The sequence below is a fragment of the Callithrix jacchus genome, chromosome 5 (genome assembly GCF_049354715.1).
Source record: "Callithrix jacchus isolate 240 chromosome 5, calJac240_pri, whole genome shotgun sequence".
In the NCBI taxonomy this organism is placed as follows: domain Eukaryota; kingdom Metazoa; phylum Chordata; class Mammalia; order Primates; family Cebidae; genus Callithrix; species Callithrix jacchus.
This window is the reverse complement of record NC_133506.1, coordinates 144124570-144143363: the sequence shown is the minus strand read 5'-3', so window position 1 is coordinate 144143363 and position 18794 is coordinate 144124570. Positions and strand designations below refer to the sequence as shown.

The following is an 18794-nucleotide window of genomic DNA, read 5'->3' as shown; positions in this document are numbered from 1 at the left end:
AGCAGTAAAGAACAATACAACTGGCAGCAGACAATGTCAGTAGTATTAACTTGCCTAGCATTTTCCATTCTAACATTTCTATCAAGGAACTGCTTTAGCCTAAAGGCAAAGCAATTAGGCTAGCTGTATGCCAAAGCCCAGGCAACCCAGGCCACATCTCCCATATCTAGCCTCATGTCCCACTTCCTTTCTGACTTATCAAATTCGTTTTCCATTTCATCAGGACTCGGATCCTGTTCTGAATAAGGTAAGATATAAGTTAAGGCAAACACATCTACGGAACTCTGGCTATGTATGAGGCCATGTATTTGGTACAAAGTGGCTACTTAGGACTTGTTTCTCCAATTCCAACATAGCTCTCTGTTTCTAGAGAGAGAGAGAGAGAGAGAAAAGATTAAACTAGGGCCACAATCGTATTCTGATCCTGTCCCTGGATCGAAGGTGCTTAAACCCCAAACACAGAACCTGAAAGGATCTTTAAATGTAAATACTGTTGAATTACTTACTGTGTAAGTATAAATATAAATAAATTTCATATAAATGTTTTTGTTTCATATGTTTCATATATATTTTGTTTCATATAAATGTTTCATATATTTTATCCTGTTTCATATACATTTATAGTTCATATAAATATATCTAGCAGGTATACATATACCAGAATTTCTAAAATAAAGTTTAATATTTAGGTCTAAAGCAAAGGATGCCAAAGGGCTCAGATCTGGTACCCAATACATTATTCTCTTTTTCTTTGGTTTACAGTGTAAATGTCAAAGGAGAGGGCAAATTATAAAAGCAAGTATGTCAGTAAAGGGCTTAAATGTACAAGAACAGATGTGCCTGAACAATAAAATGAGCAATTCTGAAGGAATCTATTTCTGAGATGGCTCCTCAGGATTAGTTTATAAATCTTTTTTTTCTAAACGTTGGGGAAAGCGCGAACACAATCCCCCACTACCACAAATTATGCAGTCGAGTTTCCCACATTTGGGGAAATTGCAGGGGTCGGTACATCCGGAGTGCAATGGATAAGCCTTTCCCTGGGAAAACCACCTTCATGATCATGGTTTCTCCCCTGCCAGGTAAGCATAGTTTACAAATCTTTAAGAGCACACAAGATGTAATTCAGATTTGAAAGCACACATAAGAAGATTTGCACATGCAACTAAGAGGCATCCATCATAAACTGATGTCAAAAAAATGTTTTTAAAGTCTATACCTCCTTTCTCTCAAAGCCAAACCCTTTTTAATCAAATATTTAGAAACATCAACATGCTCTCCTTTTTCATCTCTGCAGAAAATTTTCACAGGTAATGGCCAAGTTGTGTTGTTCTCCTGCAGTGATTTAAGAGCAGAGTAAATATGAAACACCAAAATGAAATCTTCATATAAACAATGCACATTTCACAGGCATTTATTTTACATTTCCCTAAGCAAGAAATATTCCCAAGTGAGTGAAGTTATTTTGGCATCTAAACACATCAGAAAATAGCATGGAAGAGAGTGAAACAGAGTTATTTATGAAATGCATCAGAAAGACTTCAAGGTCAAGGTGAAATTAAAGAAAAAAAATCAAACTGGAAACTTTTTTTTTCCAGTGACAGAATGGGGAGTGGGGAATACAACATTGGTTAACAAGTTTCTTTATTCTCCTGCTTTCTTTGTAAATTACAGAATCAAAATGGCAGGAGAATTGCTTGAACCCCGGAGGCAGAGGCTGCAGTGAGCCGAGATCGCACCATTGCACTCCAGTCTGGGTAACAAGAGCGAAATTCGCCAAAAAATAAATTAATCAATTAATTAAATAAATAAATTAATAAATAAATAATAAATAAAAATATATTTTCAAAGGTCTTTTTCTGTCCTACAAAAAGCAAAAGAACTACAAAACATACATTCTGCTTCATATGGAAGAAGTTATAAAACTGGAGAAAGCACATAAAAAGTAACAATAAAATGAATTATAAAAGACAATTCTACTCATTAACGTAATCAAGGCATTTAAATTAGGAAAAAAGCAAAGAATATTTTTAAAGTGGTCTGAAAAGATGTATGCCTCTTCTCAAATACATTACGTGTGACATACAAATGGCTTTGGAAATACACCCTAACATATACATTATATTTTTAACATGCAGATTATCAATTCATGAATACTACTTTAGAAATACTCTGACTCATTCAATTATTTGTGGTGTATCTATCACCAAACAGGAATTACACTTTGAAATAAAACTAACAAAATTCATAACAAAATCCAAAGTTTGGTGTTATTTTCTCAACAAGAAAGAAAATAAACGGAATTAATGAAAATATTAATGAGATCATCAGGACATCTCTCTCGTAAATTGTTAACTCTCTACCCACCTGTAAGATTATAGTTGCTACAGCTCCAGTCAGGTACAATGAAAGACAGTCACAAGCTGTTGCTGTCCACTTGTCACTCCCACCAGCTGGTCTACAACAGAAAATAATGGCAACTTGTTTTATAAAAAATAGCATACAATATTGACATATACAAGAAACACTGCATTTACATACATACACACTCATAGTTTGAACCAACTATATGAAAGAAATCAATTTAAACATGGATTCATATTATTTTTACAATTTTTCTCCTCTTTTCGTAGCCTTTTTTCATCCCTCCATTTTACTTAGGGCCCAGGTTACATATTAACTTATTTGTATGTATCTGTTCTGCAGCTACACTGAGGACCTTGTAAAAAGTAGGTGTTAGTCACTATATACATTTCATATATGTCAACTAGACTGTCAACTCCCAGAGAACAGGAATGATGATGTATTATGTGCATCATCATTTTCCCTAATGACCAGTATAGTGTCTGGCACATAGAAGGCATTCCAAAAATATTTAATGGAAAGAAAAAAAAGTCTCTTTCATGATTCCACTGCCCATTTTTGGAAGTTCTTTGGAATTCAAATCTAACTTGAATTGCTACCCATAAATATCAGAAATACCAGAAATTTTAATTATTGATTCAACAAAATTATTTACATTATCTGACAGATGTGGTAAAACAGTTTTAAATGACTAAAAATTAGCAGTATCTTTTTTTAAATTTTCAAAATGCAAAAATTAGCAGTATCTTTGACTAACTTTTCAGCAAATACTGTCAGACAATAATGCACAATAAAAAATGGTCAATAAATATTTGACAGATAAATGAAATACAGAGTACCCAATTTCATCATCCATGTTAGTTTGCAAAGTTAAAACTGAGTGACTGCAAGGGGTGTCTAATCTTTTGGCTTCCCTGGACCACACTGGAAAAATATTTTTGAGCCACACATAAAATACACTAATAAAGCTGATGAGGTTAAAAAAATAAATCTCATGTTTTAAGAAACTTTACAAATTTGTATTGGGCTGCACTGAAAGCCACCCTGGGCTGCATGTGGCCCATGGGTTGTACAAGCTTGCCTTAGATGTTTCTACCAGCAAATCTATCCCTAAGAATAAAGAATTATTAACACAGAAGAGATTACAGACTATGTGCTCTCTTAATATGGTTTCTAGTTCTAGAATTTCACTGAGCAAACCCATTAACTGAGTAAACAATTAATTATGGTCAATCTTAAAAAAAAAAAGAGAGAGAGAGGCAGGGCCTCAATATGTTGCCCAGGCTGGTCTTGACAGGTTCAACAGATCCCTCTCATCTTGGTCTTCTGAGTAGCTGAGGCTTCAGGTGTATGCGACCACACTCAGCTTCACCTGGTCAATCTTTTCACAGTTACATGTCTTATATGAGTGAGCTAACCAAATCAACTGGGCACATAACTTGACCAAACAGGATTTGGTAAATGTGCTATATACTACTTATTATAAAGCCTAGAGAGAGTTCTTAGGTGCTAAGAAGCTTATATTGCTAGGAATTCTTGGAATCAGTTATGGTTTAATATTTATTATGATGGTATAAAAATAAAAGTCAATGTAACATTAAGGTTAGTCATTGATTATGGATATAAATATGAATTTAACATTTTAAAAAAATGTATGAATATACAATTTCAGTTAGGGAAGATGAAAAAGTTCTGGAGATGAAATGGTGGTAATTAATACACAACAATGTGATTTTTTTTTTTTTTGAGATGCCATCTCACTCTGTCACCCGGGCTGGAGTGCAGTGGTGCGATCTTAGCTCACTGCAACCTCCGTCTCCCAGGTTCAAGCGATTCTCCTGCCTCAGCCACCCGAGTAGCTGGGACTATAGGTGTGTGCCACCACATCCAGCTAATTTTTTGTATTTTTAGTAGAGACAGGTTTTCGCCATGTTAGCCAGGATGGTCTCGATCTCCTGACCTCATGATTTGCCCGCCTCGGCCTCCCAAAGTGCTGGGATTACAGGCATGAGCCACCAAGCCCAGCTGATTTTTTTGTTGCTGTTGTTGTTATTTGCTTTTGAGATAGAGTCTCACTCTGTCACCCAGGCTGGAGTACAGTGATGCAATCTCTGCTCACTGTAACTGCCACCTTGTGGTTTCAAGCAATTCTCCCTGCCTCAGCCTCCCAAATAGCTGGAATGACAGGTGCCCACCACCATCCCTGGCTAATTTTTGTATTTTCAGTAGAGACAGGGTTTCACCACGTTGGCCAGGCTGGTCTTTAACTCCTGACTTCAAGTAATCTGCCCACCTCAGCCTCCCAAAGTGCTGGCATTACAGACATGAGCCCTATGCCCAGCCATGAATGTTCTTGTTGTGGTAGAACTGTACACTTAAGAATGGTAAAAGGGTAAACTGAGTGTAATATGTATTTTATCACCATAAGAACAATCTATTAAAAGGGATTTCTTAAAATGGCAGTAAAACAGAGTGGTTAGAGCTCCAGTTCTGGATTCAGACCTTGTTTATAATCCTACCTCAACAATCAGCAGATATTTTATCCTGGATAATACTTAACCTCTTAAAAATTCAATTTTTTTAACCTGTAAATAATCTTATTTATATCTTTAAGGTCTGTTGCTAGGACTAAGTAAAATAGTGTCTTTAAGGCAATTAATGCAGGTTCCATAAGTACTTAAAGATTAGGCTTTTAAAATGATAATGGTATTCCATTCCAGCCCATAAGATATCACTTAACGTATGTACAGAAACACATTCTGTATACTGTTAGGTACAATTAAGGAACTGACATAATTCTGTCCAATAACACCGACTGAACTATTTAATGTGAAAGTGAAAACTAAGATAGGATTTATATAGTATATGAGCTGAGATTTCCATTTCAGGACACTGAAAGGATTTACAGTTGTCCCACTGTTGCCATCAGTGATCACAGACAATAGAGAGAGGTGCCTGTAAGATTAGAGAAATGGGTCACTAAGAAGAAGGTATCCTATTAGAACAAGGATCTCTAAGGAACAAAACAAACAAAAAATAAAAAGAGAAGGTATCCTATTATATTATCAGTTTAGGCCCAGCATGGTGACTCATACCTTAATCCCAGCACTTTGGGAGGACAAGGCAGGCAGATCACTTAAAGTCAGGAGTTCAACACCAGCCTGGTCAATGTGGTGAAACCCCATCTCTACTAAATATACAAAAATTAGCCAGGCATGGTGCCACATGCCTGTAATTCCAGCTACTCAGGAGACTGAGGTGGGAGAATTGCTTGAATCTGGGAGGCGGAGGTTGTGGTGAGCCAAGATGGTGCCACTGTACTCCAGTGAGGGTGACAGAGGGAGACTCTTGTCTCAAAATAAATAATAATAAAATAAAAAGATCAGGTTTCAAAACAGATAAATCAAACCAATGTTACATTTATATATATAACTTTTGGGTGAGGTACTTAATTTCTCATCATGAAGTTTCTTCAATTGTAAGATGGGGATAATAATAGTTCCATGTCAGTATTATTGTGAGAACTAAACTAACACATGAAAAGCACATCATACAATGCCTGTCCTAGTAGTCAATAAATGTTAAGGTGTATTGTATAATGTATCTGGAGTTCTCTCATGAGATCCTTGCAGATGAGATATAAATAAGCTAGGTAAACCAGTATGGTTTATCTATTTCTTAAAAAAAAAATCATACACAGGTTCATTACAGCTTTTATAATAATGTTGAAAGGGTCTTTGGGATCTTTTAGCTTTATTGGTAAACAGATTTTTAATACTCCTATTTATAGTCCATGTCTGAAAAGCCTACACATATATGTATACCTAAATGTGTGTACGTGTATATGTCTTCTAGCCAAATAAACATGCAACTGGCTTCAAATTAGTGATCAAGTTTATGAGACAATCAAAAATAAGCTTGTCCAACCTGCATGCAGCCCAGGAAAGCTTTGGGTGCAGCCCGACACAAATTCATAAATTTTCTTAAAACATTATGAGATTCCTCACCAACTAATATTTCACACAGATGAAAAAGGAAAAAAAATTTAAAAAAAAGAAAAAAAAACATTATGAGATTTTTTTTGAAATTTTTTTTTTTTTAGCTCATCAGCTCTCATTAGTGTCAATGTATTTTATGTGTGGCCCAAGACATTAATTCTTCTTCCAATGCGGCCCAGAGAAACCAAAAGATTGGACGCCCTGGTCTGAAACTGCAAGCTACTCCAAATGATTTGGATAACTGCAGTAGCATCAAGCAATAGCAAATGATCTGCCAGTAGACTTAATGTTAGACCTGTTTCCTATAGGTACAATTTTATCTAGTACTCTATGTTGAATAGAAGCTAGGATTTATTTAACAAAAGTTAACGACTGTTCTGAACCTCTGGGAAAAGGCCAGTTATGTTTGGCAACATTGATACCTCCGAGGCTAGATATTCTGATTTTTGCCAATAAAAGAAACTCACATTTTTATGTGAAATTTACTAGTTTTTAAAATAGTATTTCAAAGTGTAAAAAACACTCTGCAGGCCAAGTGCATATTAGTTGGATTTAGCTCATAAACTGCAGACTACAACTCTGAAGAGGTATGCTTTCAAATTTACAGATAATACAACATTAGAAGGGGCAGTCTAGACACAGAATAACAAAATCAACTGAGTTTCAAAACCAATTACAAAAATTTGACAGGAGTAACTGTAAAATTCTATATTTAGGTTAAAAAATCAGTGTGTCAGGCTGGAGTATAGTGGCACAATCATAGCTCACTGCAGCCTCCAACTCCTGGCCTCAAGTGATCCTTCTGCCTTGGTGTCCCAAAGTGCTGGGATTACAGGTGTGAGCCACCTCACCTGGCCCTTTCCCCTCCTTTTATCTGGATCTTTTCTTTACTTTGCCCCATTGCCTGTCTTGCTCAAATTGAAAACTCTATTCCCAGCAATTTCTCCTCAGTGTAGAGTCATGGCAAGGAGTTTCAATTTACTTTCAAGAGGTTAATATGACTAAAAAGGCTCCAGTATTGTGAGACTTTGGCACATTTTCAGACCTCTTGCATTCAGATATGAACTGCATCCTGCTTCATCTCTTAGTTTTGGTTGCTATTCTCAGACTGGCCTGCATGTGCCAGTGAAATACCGTTGTCTATTCCTACTCTCAGAGCTGTTGGAATCCTAGTCTGCCTTCCCTCCAAATCCTCCCATACAAATGTTGATACTGTAAAGGTATCATGATACCGTCATACTGTAAAGGTTCATGATGTACCCCACCTGCTAGTATTTGGGTGCTCAGAGAAGTAACTTATCATCTGCTTTTGTTGTAGATACTGACTGTGTAGTCTTTAACTTTACTGTCCAAGTTGCTGTTTTTATAGTGGGATTCCAGTAGACTAAAACTGTTCTGTCATTTCCCAGAATCCTCTACAAATTCACTCTTTTTGGTAATTTACCTATTTTTACCTTTCTGTGCAATTATAAACTTATACAATGTATTTCTATCTGTGTTTGTTGTTCTTCAAAGTAAATTTTTAATATTCAACAGTTTGAATTCTATCTAGGTACTTTCACACTCACCTATCTCTATTTCTTAATGCCACTAAATTTACGTGATACAAACTTTTATCTTTCCCTCTTAATGTACAAAATTAACTAGATGTTAGGAAAACTTCAAAATATCTTAGCAAAATTAAAACTGACAAGAACCCATTTAAAAGTAGTATTTAAAATAATGAGAAAATTACTCGGCTAAAAACTACCTTATGTCAACCAGAGAACATTCCAAAGAGAGTCTTCCCATTGTCTTTAGATTTTCTTGAAGTTTTCTTAAACAGTCAACATTCACTACTAGCTCAACACCCACGTCATACAGCAAGACCTAAGAAAATAATAACTGTAAGTCTATGGACGAACAATTCAAACTATTTTTTTGGCAAACTGAAAATATCAGTGAAAATTGTTTTAACTTCAGGGAAAAAAACAAAAAACGCCATCACCACCTTCATGATTATACTTTTAACTCCGCAATTTACCTCTACCAGTGTGTCTGTAACCATTCTGATGATCTGACCTCTTCGCCACTGATTTTTATCTTGGATCTTAACAGCACAGTGCATATCATTTTCCCATTTAACAGGTTCCCATTTTGAGTTTTCATAAGCAGCTATCATCTTTTCTTCTAAACTATAGAGATTAAAAAAATATTTATCTTTCCAAACATTTTCTTATACAATTCTCTGGCTACATGTTTTCTACTATCCCCACTTGCTCCTTCCACTCCAGCCAAGCTGGACACCTTGTTCTTCCTTGAAAGTACAAGCATATTTCCTCAGGTTTTGGAACTAGCTCTTCCTTCTGCCTGAGATAAACTTTCCTCAGACACTCATGTGGCTTACCTCCCTCCCTCCTTCTTTGGGGCCCATTTCAAATATCGCTGTCTCTGAGGTCTTCCTTGACCATTCTAAAAGTGCCTTCCCTTATCAACATCTGCCACGCTAAAAATTTCATTTGTTCACTCTCCTTCTACTAGAATTTAAGTTACATGATAGCAAAGATTTATCCATTTTTTTTAACCAGGGTATCCCTAACACTTATAAATACCGGTTGTCATATAGTATGTCTCAATAAGTATATGTAGAATCAATAAATTGAAATATAGTGAAAACAACCAACAGAGATCCTATGTGCATACTTCTAACTAGCTGATCCTATGTACATACTTCTAACTGGCTGAAAGACTACTTAGTTAAAATAATTCTGCTTGTAAAATCTACATTTATGACTTCTAGATCTTTGAAACAGAATATAGAAAGGATAAAATCATATGTAATGCTTTCCTTATATATTATATATATATTGTACCTATTAAGTAAGTTTTCAGTTAACAACCACTGAACATAAATCTTCTCAGGAGATATTACATTACAAATATGCACAGGCAATTCCTTATTATAAAGTGACTGGAAATTCTCATTAGGTAGAGATTTTGCAGACACAGGATTTAAGTTGTTCACTTCATTTGAAATAATTTCTTCTGGAGAAGGATCCCAAATTTCAATATGCTTTTGAGAATTATCTTTGAGGATATATCTGAAAAACAACAAAAGTTAATGAAAAGAACTCTGTATGCAAATTATTTGTATTTGTTCAGGTCTGTATCTCAACTGTGTGATGCTTACATGACTATTTTTGTCAAAATTCATTTAACTGTGGACCTTAAAAAGGTGATTTTCTTTTTTCTGTATATACTTCAATAACCCTGACTTTAAAAAGGAGAAGATTCAGTCCAACATAGTTTCTTTTTTTTTTGAGATGGAATCTCGCTCTGTCACCTAGGCTGAAGTGCAGTGGTGGGATCTTGACTCACTGCAGCCTCTACCTCCCAGGTTCAAGCAATTCTCTTCCCTTGGCCTCCTGAGTAGCTGGGATTACAGGCACCCACCAACAAGCCCAGTTAATTTTTTGTATTTTTAGCAGAGACGGGGTTTCACCATGTTGGCCAGGCTGGTCTCAAACTCCTGACCTCAGATTATTTCACCTGCCTCAGCCTCTCAAAGTGTTGGGAGTACAGGTGTGAGCCATTGTGCCAGGCCCAATCTGACATTAATTTGAATGTTTACTCTCATTTCTTTCCCTCTCTCAATTGAGACCTATAGTGGAAAAGCTCCTGCTTCTATCTTCTCCAGCATGAGAGTGAGCAGGAAAGCATGGCCACAGATCATCAATAGTAGGAGTCACTGCAGGCCTCTGTGGGGTGTCACTGTATCTTTGGCTTATGCTGACAAACATCATGTGTGGGTACTATCTGAATACGGGCTTTTTCTTTTCTTTTCTGGACAGAGTCGTGCTGTGTCACCGAGGCTGGAGTGCAGTGGCAAAATCTCAGCTCACTGCAACCTCCACCTCCTGGGGTCAAGTGATTCTTCTGCCTCAGCCTCCTGAGTAGCTGGGACTATAGGCATGAGGCACCAGTCCCAACTAATTTTTGCATTTTTAGCAGAGATGCGTTTACACCATGTTGGCCAGGCTGGTTGCAAACTCCTTTCAAGTGATCCGCCCACCTCAGTCTCTCAAATATTGGCTTTCTTGAGGGCTATGTGGGAGAATTCCTCAGAAGCTCCCCCAGAGCCACTCCCACTACACAAGTCCCTATTGTGGAATAATTCTTTATTTTGACCTAAGAACCCTCCCACCTGCCCTTGCCACCACTCTACTCTTCTGCTTCTGGGGTCACCCAGAACAAGCACTGGCCTGTCCTGAGTGAATATAAATTGGCACAATGACTTAAGCCTGGTTATCATTCAAAGTAACCACTTGAATCCAGAAAAATTAACATTTCTACAAATAGGAATGTAAGCTACTATACGACTATGCTTACTCTCCATCCTGCCATTTCTCTTCCTATTTCCTTTCTCAATCAGGCACAAGGGGCTTCCTAAGCAGATGTTCCACCTAGGAATAAAATGCCAGTCTTCTTTCCTTAGAAGCACTCTCAAGGAGCCTTTCTCTTGGTTTCCAGGCCCCTTAATAATGGAGGGAAAAGCCACTCTAGTCCTCATTAGATTAATGACTCCAATTACTTTCTTTGGTCTAGGAAGAGGGAACATTCCCAGGTCTGCAGTCTAAGCACATCTCCAATGGGGAATGATATGCCAGTTTACCTTCTTGCAATTAAAATGTTACATATGAGCATTAAATAACAATAAAAGCTTATATATCTACTTACCCTATTTCATAAGATGCTAGGCCCTCTTTGACTAGCTGGTCATTAATACTAGTAATTTCAGGAGCACCAGGAGACTCAAAAAGCTCAACTAAGAGCACATTATCTTCCAGAATTTCTGTAAAACCATTAAGAAAGTTTGGGGAAAGAAGTATGTCACAAAATATACTAAATGAGGCAATATTTATTTGAAACAGTCTCACTTTGTCGCCTAGGCTGGAGTGCAGTGGCACTATCTTGGCTCACGGTAGCCTCCACCTCGGGTTCAAGTGATTCTCCTGCCTCAGCCTCCCGAGTAGCTGGAACTACAGACAGGCACCACCACACCCAGCTAATTTTTTTTATATTTTAGTAGAGACAAGGTTTCACCAGTTGGCCAGGCTGGTCTCCAACTACTGACCTCAAATGATCCACCCACCTCAGCCTCCCAAAGTTAAGTGCTGGGATTACAGGTGCAAGCCACCACGGCCGGCCTAAATGAGGCAATTATTTAAAAATTGGAAACTTAATTTCTTTCATTTGCATGCACGACATTTCTGGTAGAATAATGTGATAGTTTCTAGGAGGTAAAGATCTAAATGAATTGTTAGTGTTATCTGTAACACAAATTAGTGAACATTTAATTTTAGGTTATGTATGCCATTATATAAAGAAATCAGTTTGAAGCTTTTATATTAAAAAATATATATTCATTGAAGAAGTGTTCTATTCTATTCTTATTTTATGGAACTAAACTAAGTTCCAGGAGGACCAAGGTAATGAAAGTCATGAAAGTTAACTCAGGCCAGTGATCATTTGCAAATGTTTACAGCTTTTACAAAAATGGCACAAAGTTTAAAACAACAAAAATTCAGTCTAGAACCCTCAATTATGTGTCCTTATAGTAGAACGATTTATAGTCCTTTGGATATATACCCAGTAATGGGATTGCTGGGTCAAATGGAATTTCTACTTCTAAGGCCTTGAGGAATCGCCACACTGTCTTCCACAATGGTTGAACTAATTTACACTCCCACCAACAGTGTAAAAGTGTTCCTATTTCTCCACATCCTCTCCAGCATCTGTCTCCAGATTTTTCAATGATCGCCATTCTAACTGGTGTGAGATGGTATCTCAATGTGGTTTTGATTTGCATCTCTCCAATGACCAGAGATGATGAGCATTTTTTCATGTTTGTTGGCCTCACGAATGTTCATTGCAGCACTGTTTACAATAGCAAAGACCTGGAACCAACCCAAATGCCCATCGATGATAGACTGGACTGGGAAAATGTGGCACATATACACCATGGAATATTATGCAGCAATCAAAAATGATGAGTTCGTCTCCTTTGTAGGGACATGGATGAATCTGGAGAACATCATTCTCAGCAAACTGACACAGAACAGAAAATGAAATACCGCATATTCTCACTCATAGTTGGGTGAGGAAAAATGAGAACAAATGGACACAGGGAACAGAGTACTACACACTGGGGTCTATTGGGGGGAATAGGGGAGGGACAGTGAGGAGGGAGATGGGGAGGGATAGCCTGGGGAGAAATGCCAAATGTGGGTGAAGGGGAGGAAGGCAGCAAAACACACTGCCATGTGTGTACCTACGCACCTATCTTGCATGTTCTGCACATGTACCCCAAAACCTAAAATGCAATAAAAATAAATAAATACATTTTAAAAAAAAGACGATATTCTTTCTTCAATGAAACTTCTTGGTACCCTTGTCAAGAATCGGTGGCTCATGTTGATCTTATTAAAGATCCCTAATATGTGATGAAAAAAAAAAAAAAACCCTCAATTAATTAGAACTTTTTCCTGTCCCTGTGTTTTTTAGGACAAATCAAATCTAATTCTTATCAGATCTATTTCTTAAACTAGACTGGGAGTTAACTGAATGTAAGGCTCATGTCTCATGTGTCTATTTACTTATTGATGGTACACTGCACAGGGAAATTGCTCAATAAGTATCTGAAATATGGTAGAGAAATTTCTTTAGAAAACATCTCTAAAATAATGCACTGAGATCAGTATATGCCTACACCTTTCCAGCTGGTAGCTGCTAGTCAGAATGATTCTTAAAAAAAAAAAAAAAAACGATAACCATTACCAGCAGCAACATTCTATATTAACCCAGTTATAAGAGTTATATGAGCATAGATTAAAAGCTTGTTACAAATATTTTACCATTAAGTTATAGGGGCACAGGTGGTATTTGGTTACATAAGTTCTTTAATGTGATCTGTGAGATTTTGGTGCACCCCATCACTCGAGCAATATACACTGCACCATATTTGTAGTCTTTTATCCTTTGCCCCTCTCCTACTCTTCCTCACAAGCCCCCAAAGTCCATTCCTTTGCATCCTCATAGCTTAGCTTCCACATGTCAGTGAAAATGTATGATTAGTTTTTCATTCGAGTTACTTCACTTAGAATAACAGTCTCCATTCTCAACCACATCACTGCAAATGCTGTTAATTCATTCCTTTTTATGGCTGTGTTGTATTATACCGTGTGTGTGTGTCTTTATCCACTCATTGATCGATAGGCATTTGGGTTGGTTCCACAATTTTGCAATTGTGAATTATGCTGCTATAATTATGTGTGAGCAAGTGTCTTTTTCAAACAATGATTTCTTTTCCTCTGGGGAGATACCCAGTAGGGGGAAGGCTGGATCAAATGGTGGTTCTACTTTTAGAACTTTAAGGAATCTCCAGTTTTCCATGGTAGCTGTACTAGTTTACAATCCCGCCAGCAGTGTCAAAGTGTTCCCTGTTCACTGCATCCATGCCAACATCTACTGTTTTTTGATGTTTTTTAGTATGGCCATTCTTGGAGGAGAGAGGTGGTATTGCACTGTGGTTTTGATTTGCATTTCCCTGATCATTAGTGATGCTGAGCATTTTTTCATTTATTTCTCTTAAGAATTGTCTATTCATGTTCTTAGAACACTTTTTGATGGGATTTTTCTTACTGATATGAATTTGTTGTAGATTCTGGATATTAGTCCTTTGTCAGATATATAAGATTGTGTAGATTTTCTCCCACTCAGGGTGTTGTGTTTACTCTGCTGACTGCTTCTTTTGCTGTGCAAAAGCTCTTTAGTTCAATTAGGTCTCAGCTATTTATGTTTGTTTTTATTGCATTTGCTTTTGGGTTCTTGGTCATTAAATCCTTGCCTAAGCCAATGTCTACAAGGGTTTTTCCAATGATGTCTTCTAGAATTTTTATCGTTTCAGGTCTGAGATTTAAGCCTTTCATCCATCTTGAGTTGATTTTTGAGTAAGGTGAGAGATGAAAATCCAGTTTCATTCTCCTACATGTGGCTTGCCAATTATCCCAGCACCATTTGTTGAAAAGGGTGTCCTTTCCCCACTTTGTTTTCGTTTGCTTTGTCAAAGATCAGTGGCTCTAAGTATTTGGGTTTATTTCTGGGTTCTCTATTCTGTTTCATTGGTCGATGTGCCTATTTTCGTACCAGTACCATGCTGTTTTAGTGACTATGGCCTTACAGTATACTTTAAAATCAAGTTTTGTGATGCCTCCAGATTTGTTCTTTTTGCCTAGTCTTGCTTTGGCTATGTAGGCTTTTTGGTTCCACATGAATTTTAAAATTATTTTTTCTAATTTTGTGAAGAATGATGGTAGCATTTTGACTGGGACTGCACTGAATTTGTAGATTGCTGTTGGCAGCATGGTCACTTTCACAATATTGATTCTACCCATCCATGAATATGAAATGTGTTTCCATTTGTTCATGTAATCTATGATTTCTTTCAGCAGTGTTTTGTAGTTTTCCTTGTAGAGGTCTTCTGACTTCTTGGTTAGGTATATTCCTAAGGGTTTTTGTTTTTGTTTTTCAGCTATTGTAAAAGGGGTTGAGTTCTTGATTTGATTCTCTGCTTGATCTCTACTGGTGTATAGAAAAAGTTACTGATTTGTGTACATTAATCTTAGAAACTTTGCTGAACTGTTTTATTAGTTCTAAAAGCTTTCTGGAGGAGTCCTTAAGGTTTTCAAGGTAAACGATCATATCAGCAAACAGTGACAGTTTAACTTCCCCTTTACTGATCTGAATGCCCTTTATTTCCTTCTCTTGCCTGATTGCTCTGGCTAAGACTTCCAGTACTATGTTGAAGAGGAGTGTTAAGAATGGGCATCCTTGTCTTGTTCCAATTCTCATAGGGAATGCTTTTAACTTTTCCCCATTTGGTATTATGTTGGCTGTGGTTCTGTCATAGACGGCTTTTATTACATTGAGGTATGTCTCTTGTATGCTGGTTTTTCTGAGAGTTTTAATCATAAAGGGATGTTGGGTTTTGTTGAATGCTTTTTCTACATCTACTGAGATTATTTGATTTTTGTTTTTAATTCTGTTTATGTGGTGGATCACATTTATTGATTTGTGTATGTTAAACCATCCCTGCATCCCTGGTATGAAACTCACTTGATCATGGATTACCTTTTTGATATGTTGTTGGATTCGGTTAGCTGGTATTTTGTTAAAAATTTTATTATCTATATTCATGAAGGATATAGATCTATAGATTTCTTTTTTGGTTGTGTCCTTTCTGGTTTTTGGTATGATGATGATGATGGCTTCATAGAAGGAATTAGGGAGGGTTCCTTCTTTCTCTATCTTGTGGAGTAGTGTCAAAAGTACCAATTCTTTGATTTGTAGAATTCTGCTGTGAATCTGCTTAGTCCTAGACTTTTTTGTGTATGCTGGTAGTTTTTAAATTAACCTTTTAATCTTTCTGCTTGTTACTGGTCTCTTCAGGATATCTAATTCTTTCTGATTAAAGCTAGGAAGGTTGCATTTTTCTAGAATTTATCTAAGTTTTCTAGCTTATGTGCATAAAGGTGTTCATAACAGCCTTGAATGATACTACACTGATTCAGTGGTGACAGTGTAGTATCTCCTGTTTTCTTAGTGTGGTTATTTGGATTCTCTCTCTTCTTGGCTCATCTTGCTAATGATCTATCAATTTTATTTACCTTTTCGAACAACCAGCTTTTTGTTTCGTTTATCTTTTCTATTTTTTGTTTATTTGTTTCAATTTCATTTAGTTCTGCTCTGATCTTGGTTTCTTTTCTTCTGCTGGGTTTGGGTTTGTTCTTGTTTCTCTAGTTCCTTGAGGTGTGACCTCTGAGTGTCAGTTTGTGCTCTTGATTCAGTCTTTTGATGTAGGTGTTTAGGGCTATGAACTTTCCTCTTAGCACTACCTTTCTGTGTCCCAGAGGTTTGTATAGGTTGCATCATTATGTCAATCAGTTCAAATAATATTTTAATTTCCATCTTGATTTTATTTTTGACCCAATGCTCATTCAGGCACGTTATTTAATTTCCATGTATTTGCATGGCTTTGAAGGTTCCCTTTGAAGATGATTTCTAGTTTTATTCCACTGTGGTCTGAGAGAGTGCCTGATATACTTTCAATTTTCTTAAAATTTATTAAAGCTCAGTTTATGGCCTATCATATGGTCTATCTTAGAGAAAGTTCCACACACTATTGAATAGACTGTATTCTGCAGTTGTTGGATGAAATGTTCTGTATATATCTCTTAAGTCCTTGTGTTCCAAGGTATAGTTTAAATCCATTGCTTCTTTGACTTTGTCTTGATGACCTGTCTAGTGCTGTCAGTGAAGTACTGAAGTCCCCCACTATTATTGTGTTGCTGTGTATCTCATTTCTTAGGTCTATTAGGAATTGTTTTATGAATTTGGGAGTTCCAGTGTTAGGTGCATGTGTGGTTAATGCTATGATATTTTCCTGTAGGACAGGCTTTTTACCATCATATAATGTCCCTCTTTGTCTCTTTTAATTGCTGTTGCTTTAAAGTTTGTTTTGTCTAATCTAAGAATAACTACCCTTGCTCACTTTTGGCGTCTGTTGCATGACATGCCTTTTCCACCCCTTTACTTCAAGTTTATGTGAGTCCTTACGTGTTACGTGAGTCTCCTGATGGCAGGAGATGGTTGGTTGTTGAGTTCTTATCCATTCTGCAGCATTTGGGCCATTTATATTTAATGTTAGTACTGAAATGTGAGGTACCATTGCATTTATCATGTTCTTTGTTGCCTGTGACCTTTTTTTTTTTTTTTTTTGGTTTTTGTTTTTGCTTTTAAATTGTATTTTTGTTTTATAGGTCCAGTGTGATTTATGCTTTAAGGAGGTTCTGTTTTGATGTGTTTCTGGAATTTGTTTCAAGATTTAGAGCTCCAAAATTTTAGCAGTACTTGTAGTGGTGGCTTCATAATGGCTAATTCTCTCAGCAGTTGTTTGTCTACAAAAGACTGTATCTTTCCTTCACATATGATGCTTAGTTTTGCTGGACAGAAAATTCTTGGCTGACAAATTGTTTTGTTTGACAAGGCTGAAAATAGGGCCCCAATCCCTTTTAGCTTATAGGGTTCTGTCCAGAAGTCTGCTGTTAATCTGATAAGTGTTCCTTTGTAGTTTATCCTGTGTTTGTCTCACAGCTCTTAAGATTCTTTCCTTTGTCTTAACTTTGGGTATCTTGATGACAATGTGCCTAGGCACAGATCTTTTTGCGCTGAATTTCCCAAGTGTTCTTTCTGCTTCTTTTATTTGGATGTCTAGGTTTCTAGCAAGGCTGGGGAAGTTTTCCTCGATTATCCCCCCAAATACATTTTCCAAGCTTTGTCCTTCTTGTATTTGGATGTCTAGGTCTCTAGCAAGGCTGGGGAAGTTTTCCTCGATTAATCCCCCAAATATATTTTCCTGAGGAAGAAGAGAATTCTATGGTTTGGTCATTTAACATAATCCCAGACTTCCTGGAGGCTTTGTTTATATTTTCTTGTTCTTTTTTTCCTTGTTGGATTGGGTTAATTCAAATACCTTGTTTTCAAGCTCTGAATTTCTTTCTTCTACTTGTTCAATTCTATTGCTGAGTTTCCAGAACATTTCACATTTCTTAAAGTATGTCCAAAGTTTCCTGAATTTTTTATTTTTTTTATGCTACCTATTTCCTTGAATATTTCTCCCTTCACTTATTATATTGTTTTTTTAGATTTCCTTGCATTGGGCTTCATCTTTCTGTTCCGTCCAATTAGCTTAATAACTAACCAGAATTCTTTTTCAGGTAAATCAGAGACCTCTTCTTGGTTTGGATCCATTGCCAGAGAAGTAGTGTGATTCTTAGGGGGTGAGGTAGGGTCCTGTCTTGTCATATTACCAGAGTTGGTATTCTGGTATCCTTCTGTTGTTCAGATTTTTTTTTTTTTTTTTGTCCCACGGGGTGTTCCCTTGATGTAGTACTCTCCCGCTTTTCCTATGAATGTGGCTTCCTATGAGCTGAACTGCAGTGACTGTTGTCTCTTTCTGGCCTAGCCACCAAGAGTGTCTATCCTGTTCTGGACTGGTACTGGAGGTTGTCTGCACAGAGTCCTGTGATGTGAACCACCTAAGGGTCTCTCAGCTATGGATACCAGTGACTGTTCTGGTCAAGGTAGCAGTGGGCTGCAATGTGCTCCATGAGGGTTCTTAGCTTTGGTGGTTTAATGCTCTATTTTTGTGCTGGTTAGCCTCCTGAAAGGAGGTGGCACTTTCCAGAGAGCATCAACTGTGGTAGTATGGGAGGAACCAGTGATGGGCAGGGCCATAACTGATAAGCAACTTCAGCAAAGCCTCACAGTGGATAGTCCAATAATCTTATGATAAAAGACTTGGATACAGTAAAAACTACCCCTGAAAATCCTATA

General features: G+C 37.0%; 1 protein-coding gene and 1 non-coding gene across 12 annotated transcripts in view; both read right to left on the bottom strand.

Moving 5' to 3' along the window:
• The window catches only part of RNF17 (ring finger protein 17), a 157988-nt gene that overhangs the window by 27010 nt on the left and 112184 nt on the right, over positions 1–18794 (bottom strand). For all 11 annotated transcript variants that reach the window (XM_078375187.1, XM_078375188.1, XM_078375192.1 and 8 more), the window contains 6 exons: positions 11079–11193; positions 9215–9442; positions 8386–8536; positions 8113–8231; positions 2368–2458; positions 1220–1335 (listed from right to left, as the gene is read on the bottom strand). In XM_078375187.1, the coding sequence (XP_078231313.1) occupies positions 1220–1335; positions 2368–2458; positions 8113–8231; positions 8386–8536; positions 9215–9442; positions 11079–11193 (820 nt within the window). The remainder of the gene's footprint in view (positions 1–1219; positions 1336–2367; positions 2459–8112; positions 8232–8385; positions 8537–9214; positions 9443–11078; positions 11194–18794) is intronic.
• LOC118154429 (U1 spliceosomal RNA) lies at positions 927–1090 on the bottom strand. The gene has a single exon (XR_004744280.1). It is a non-coding gene; the product is annotated as a U1 spliceosomal RNA (small nuclear RNA).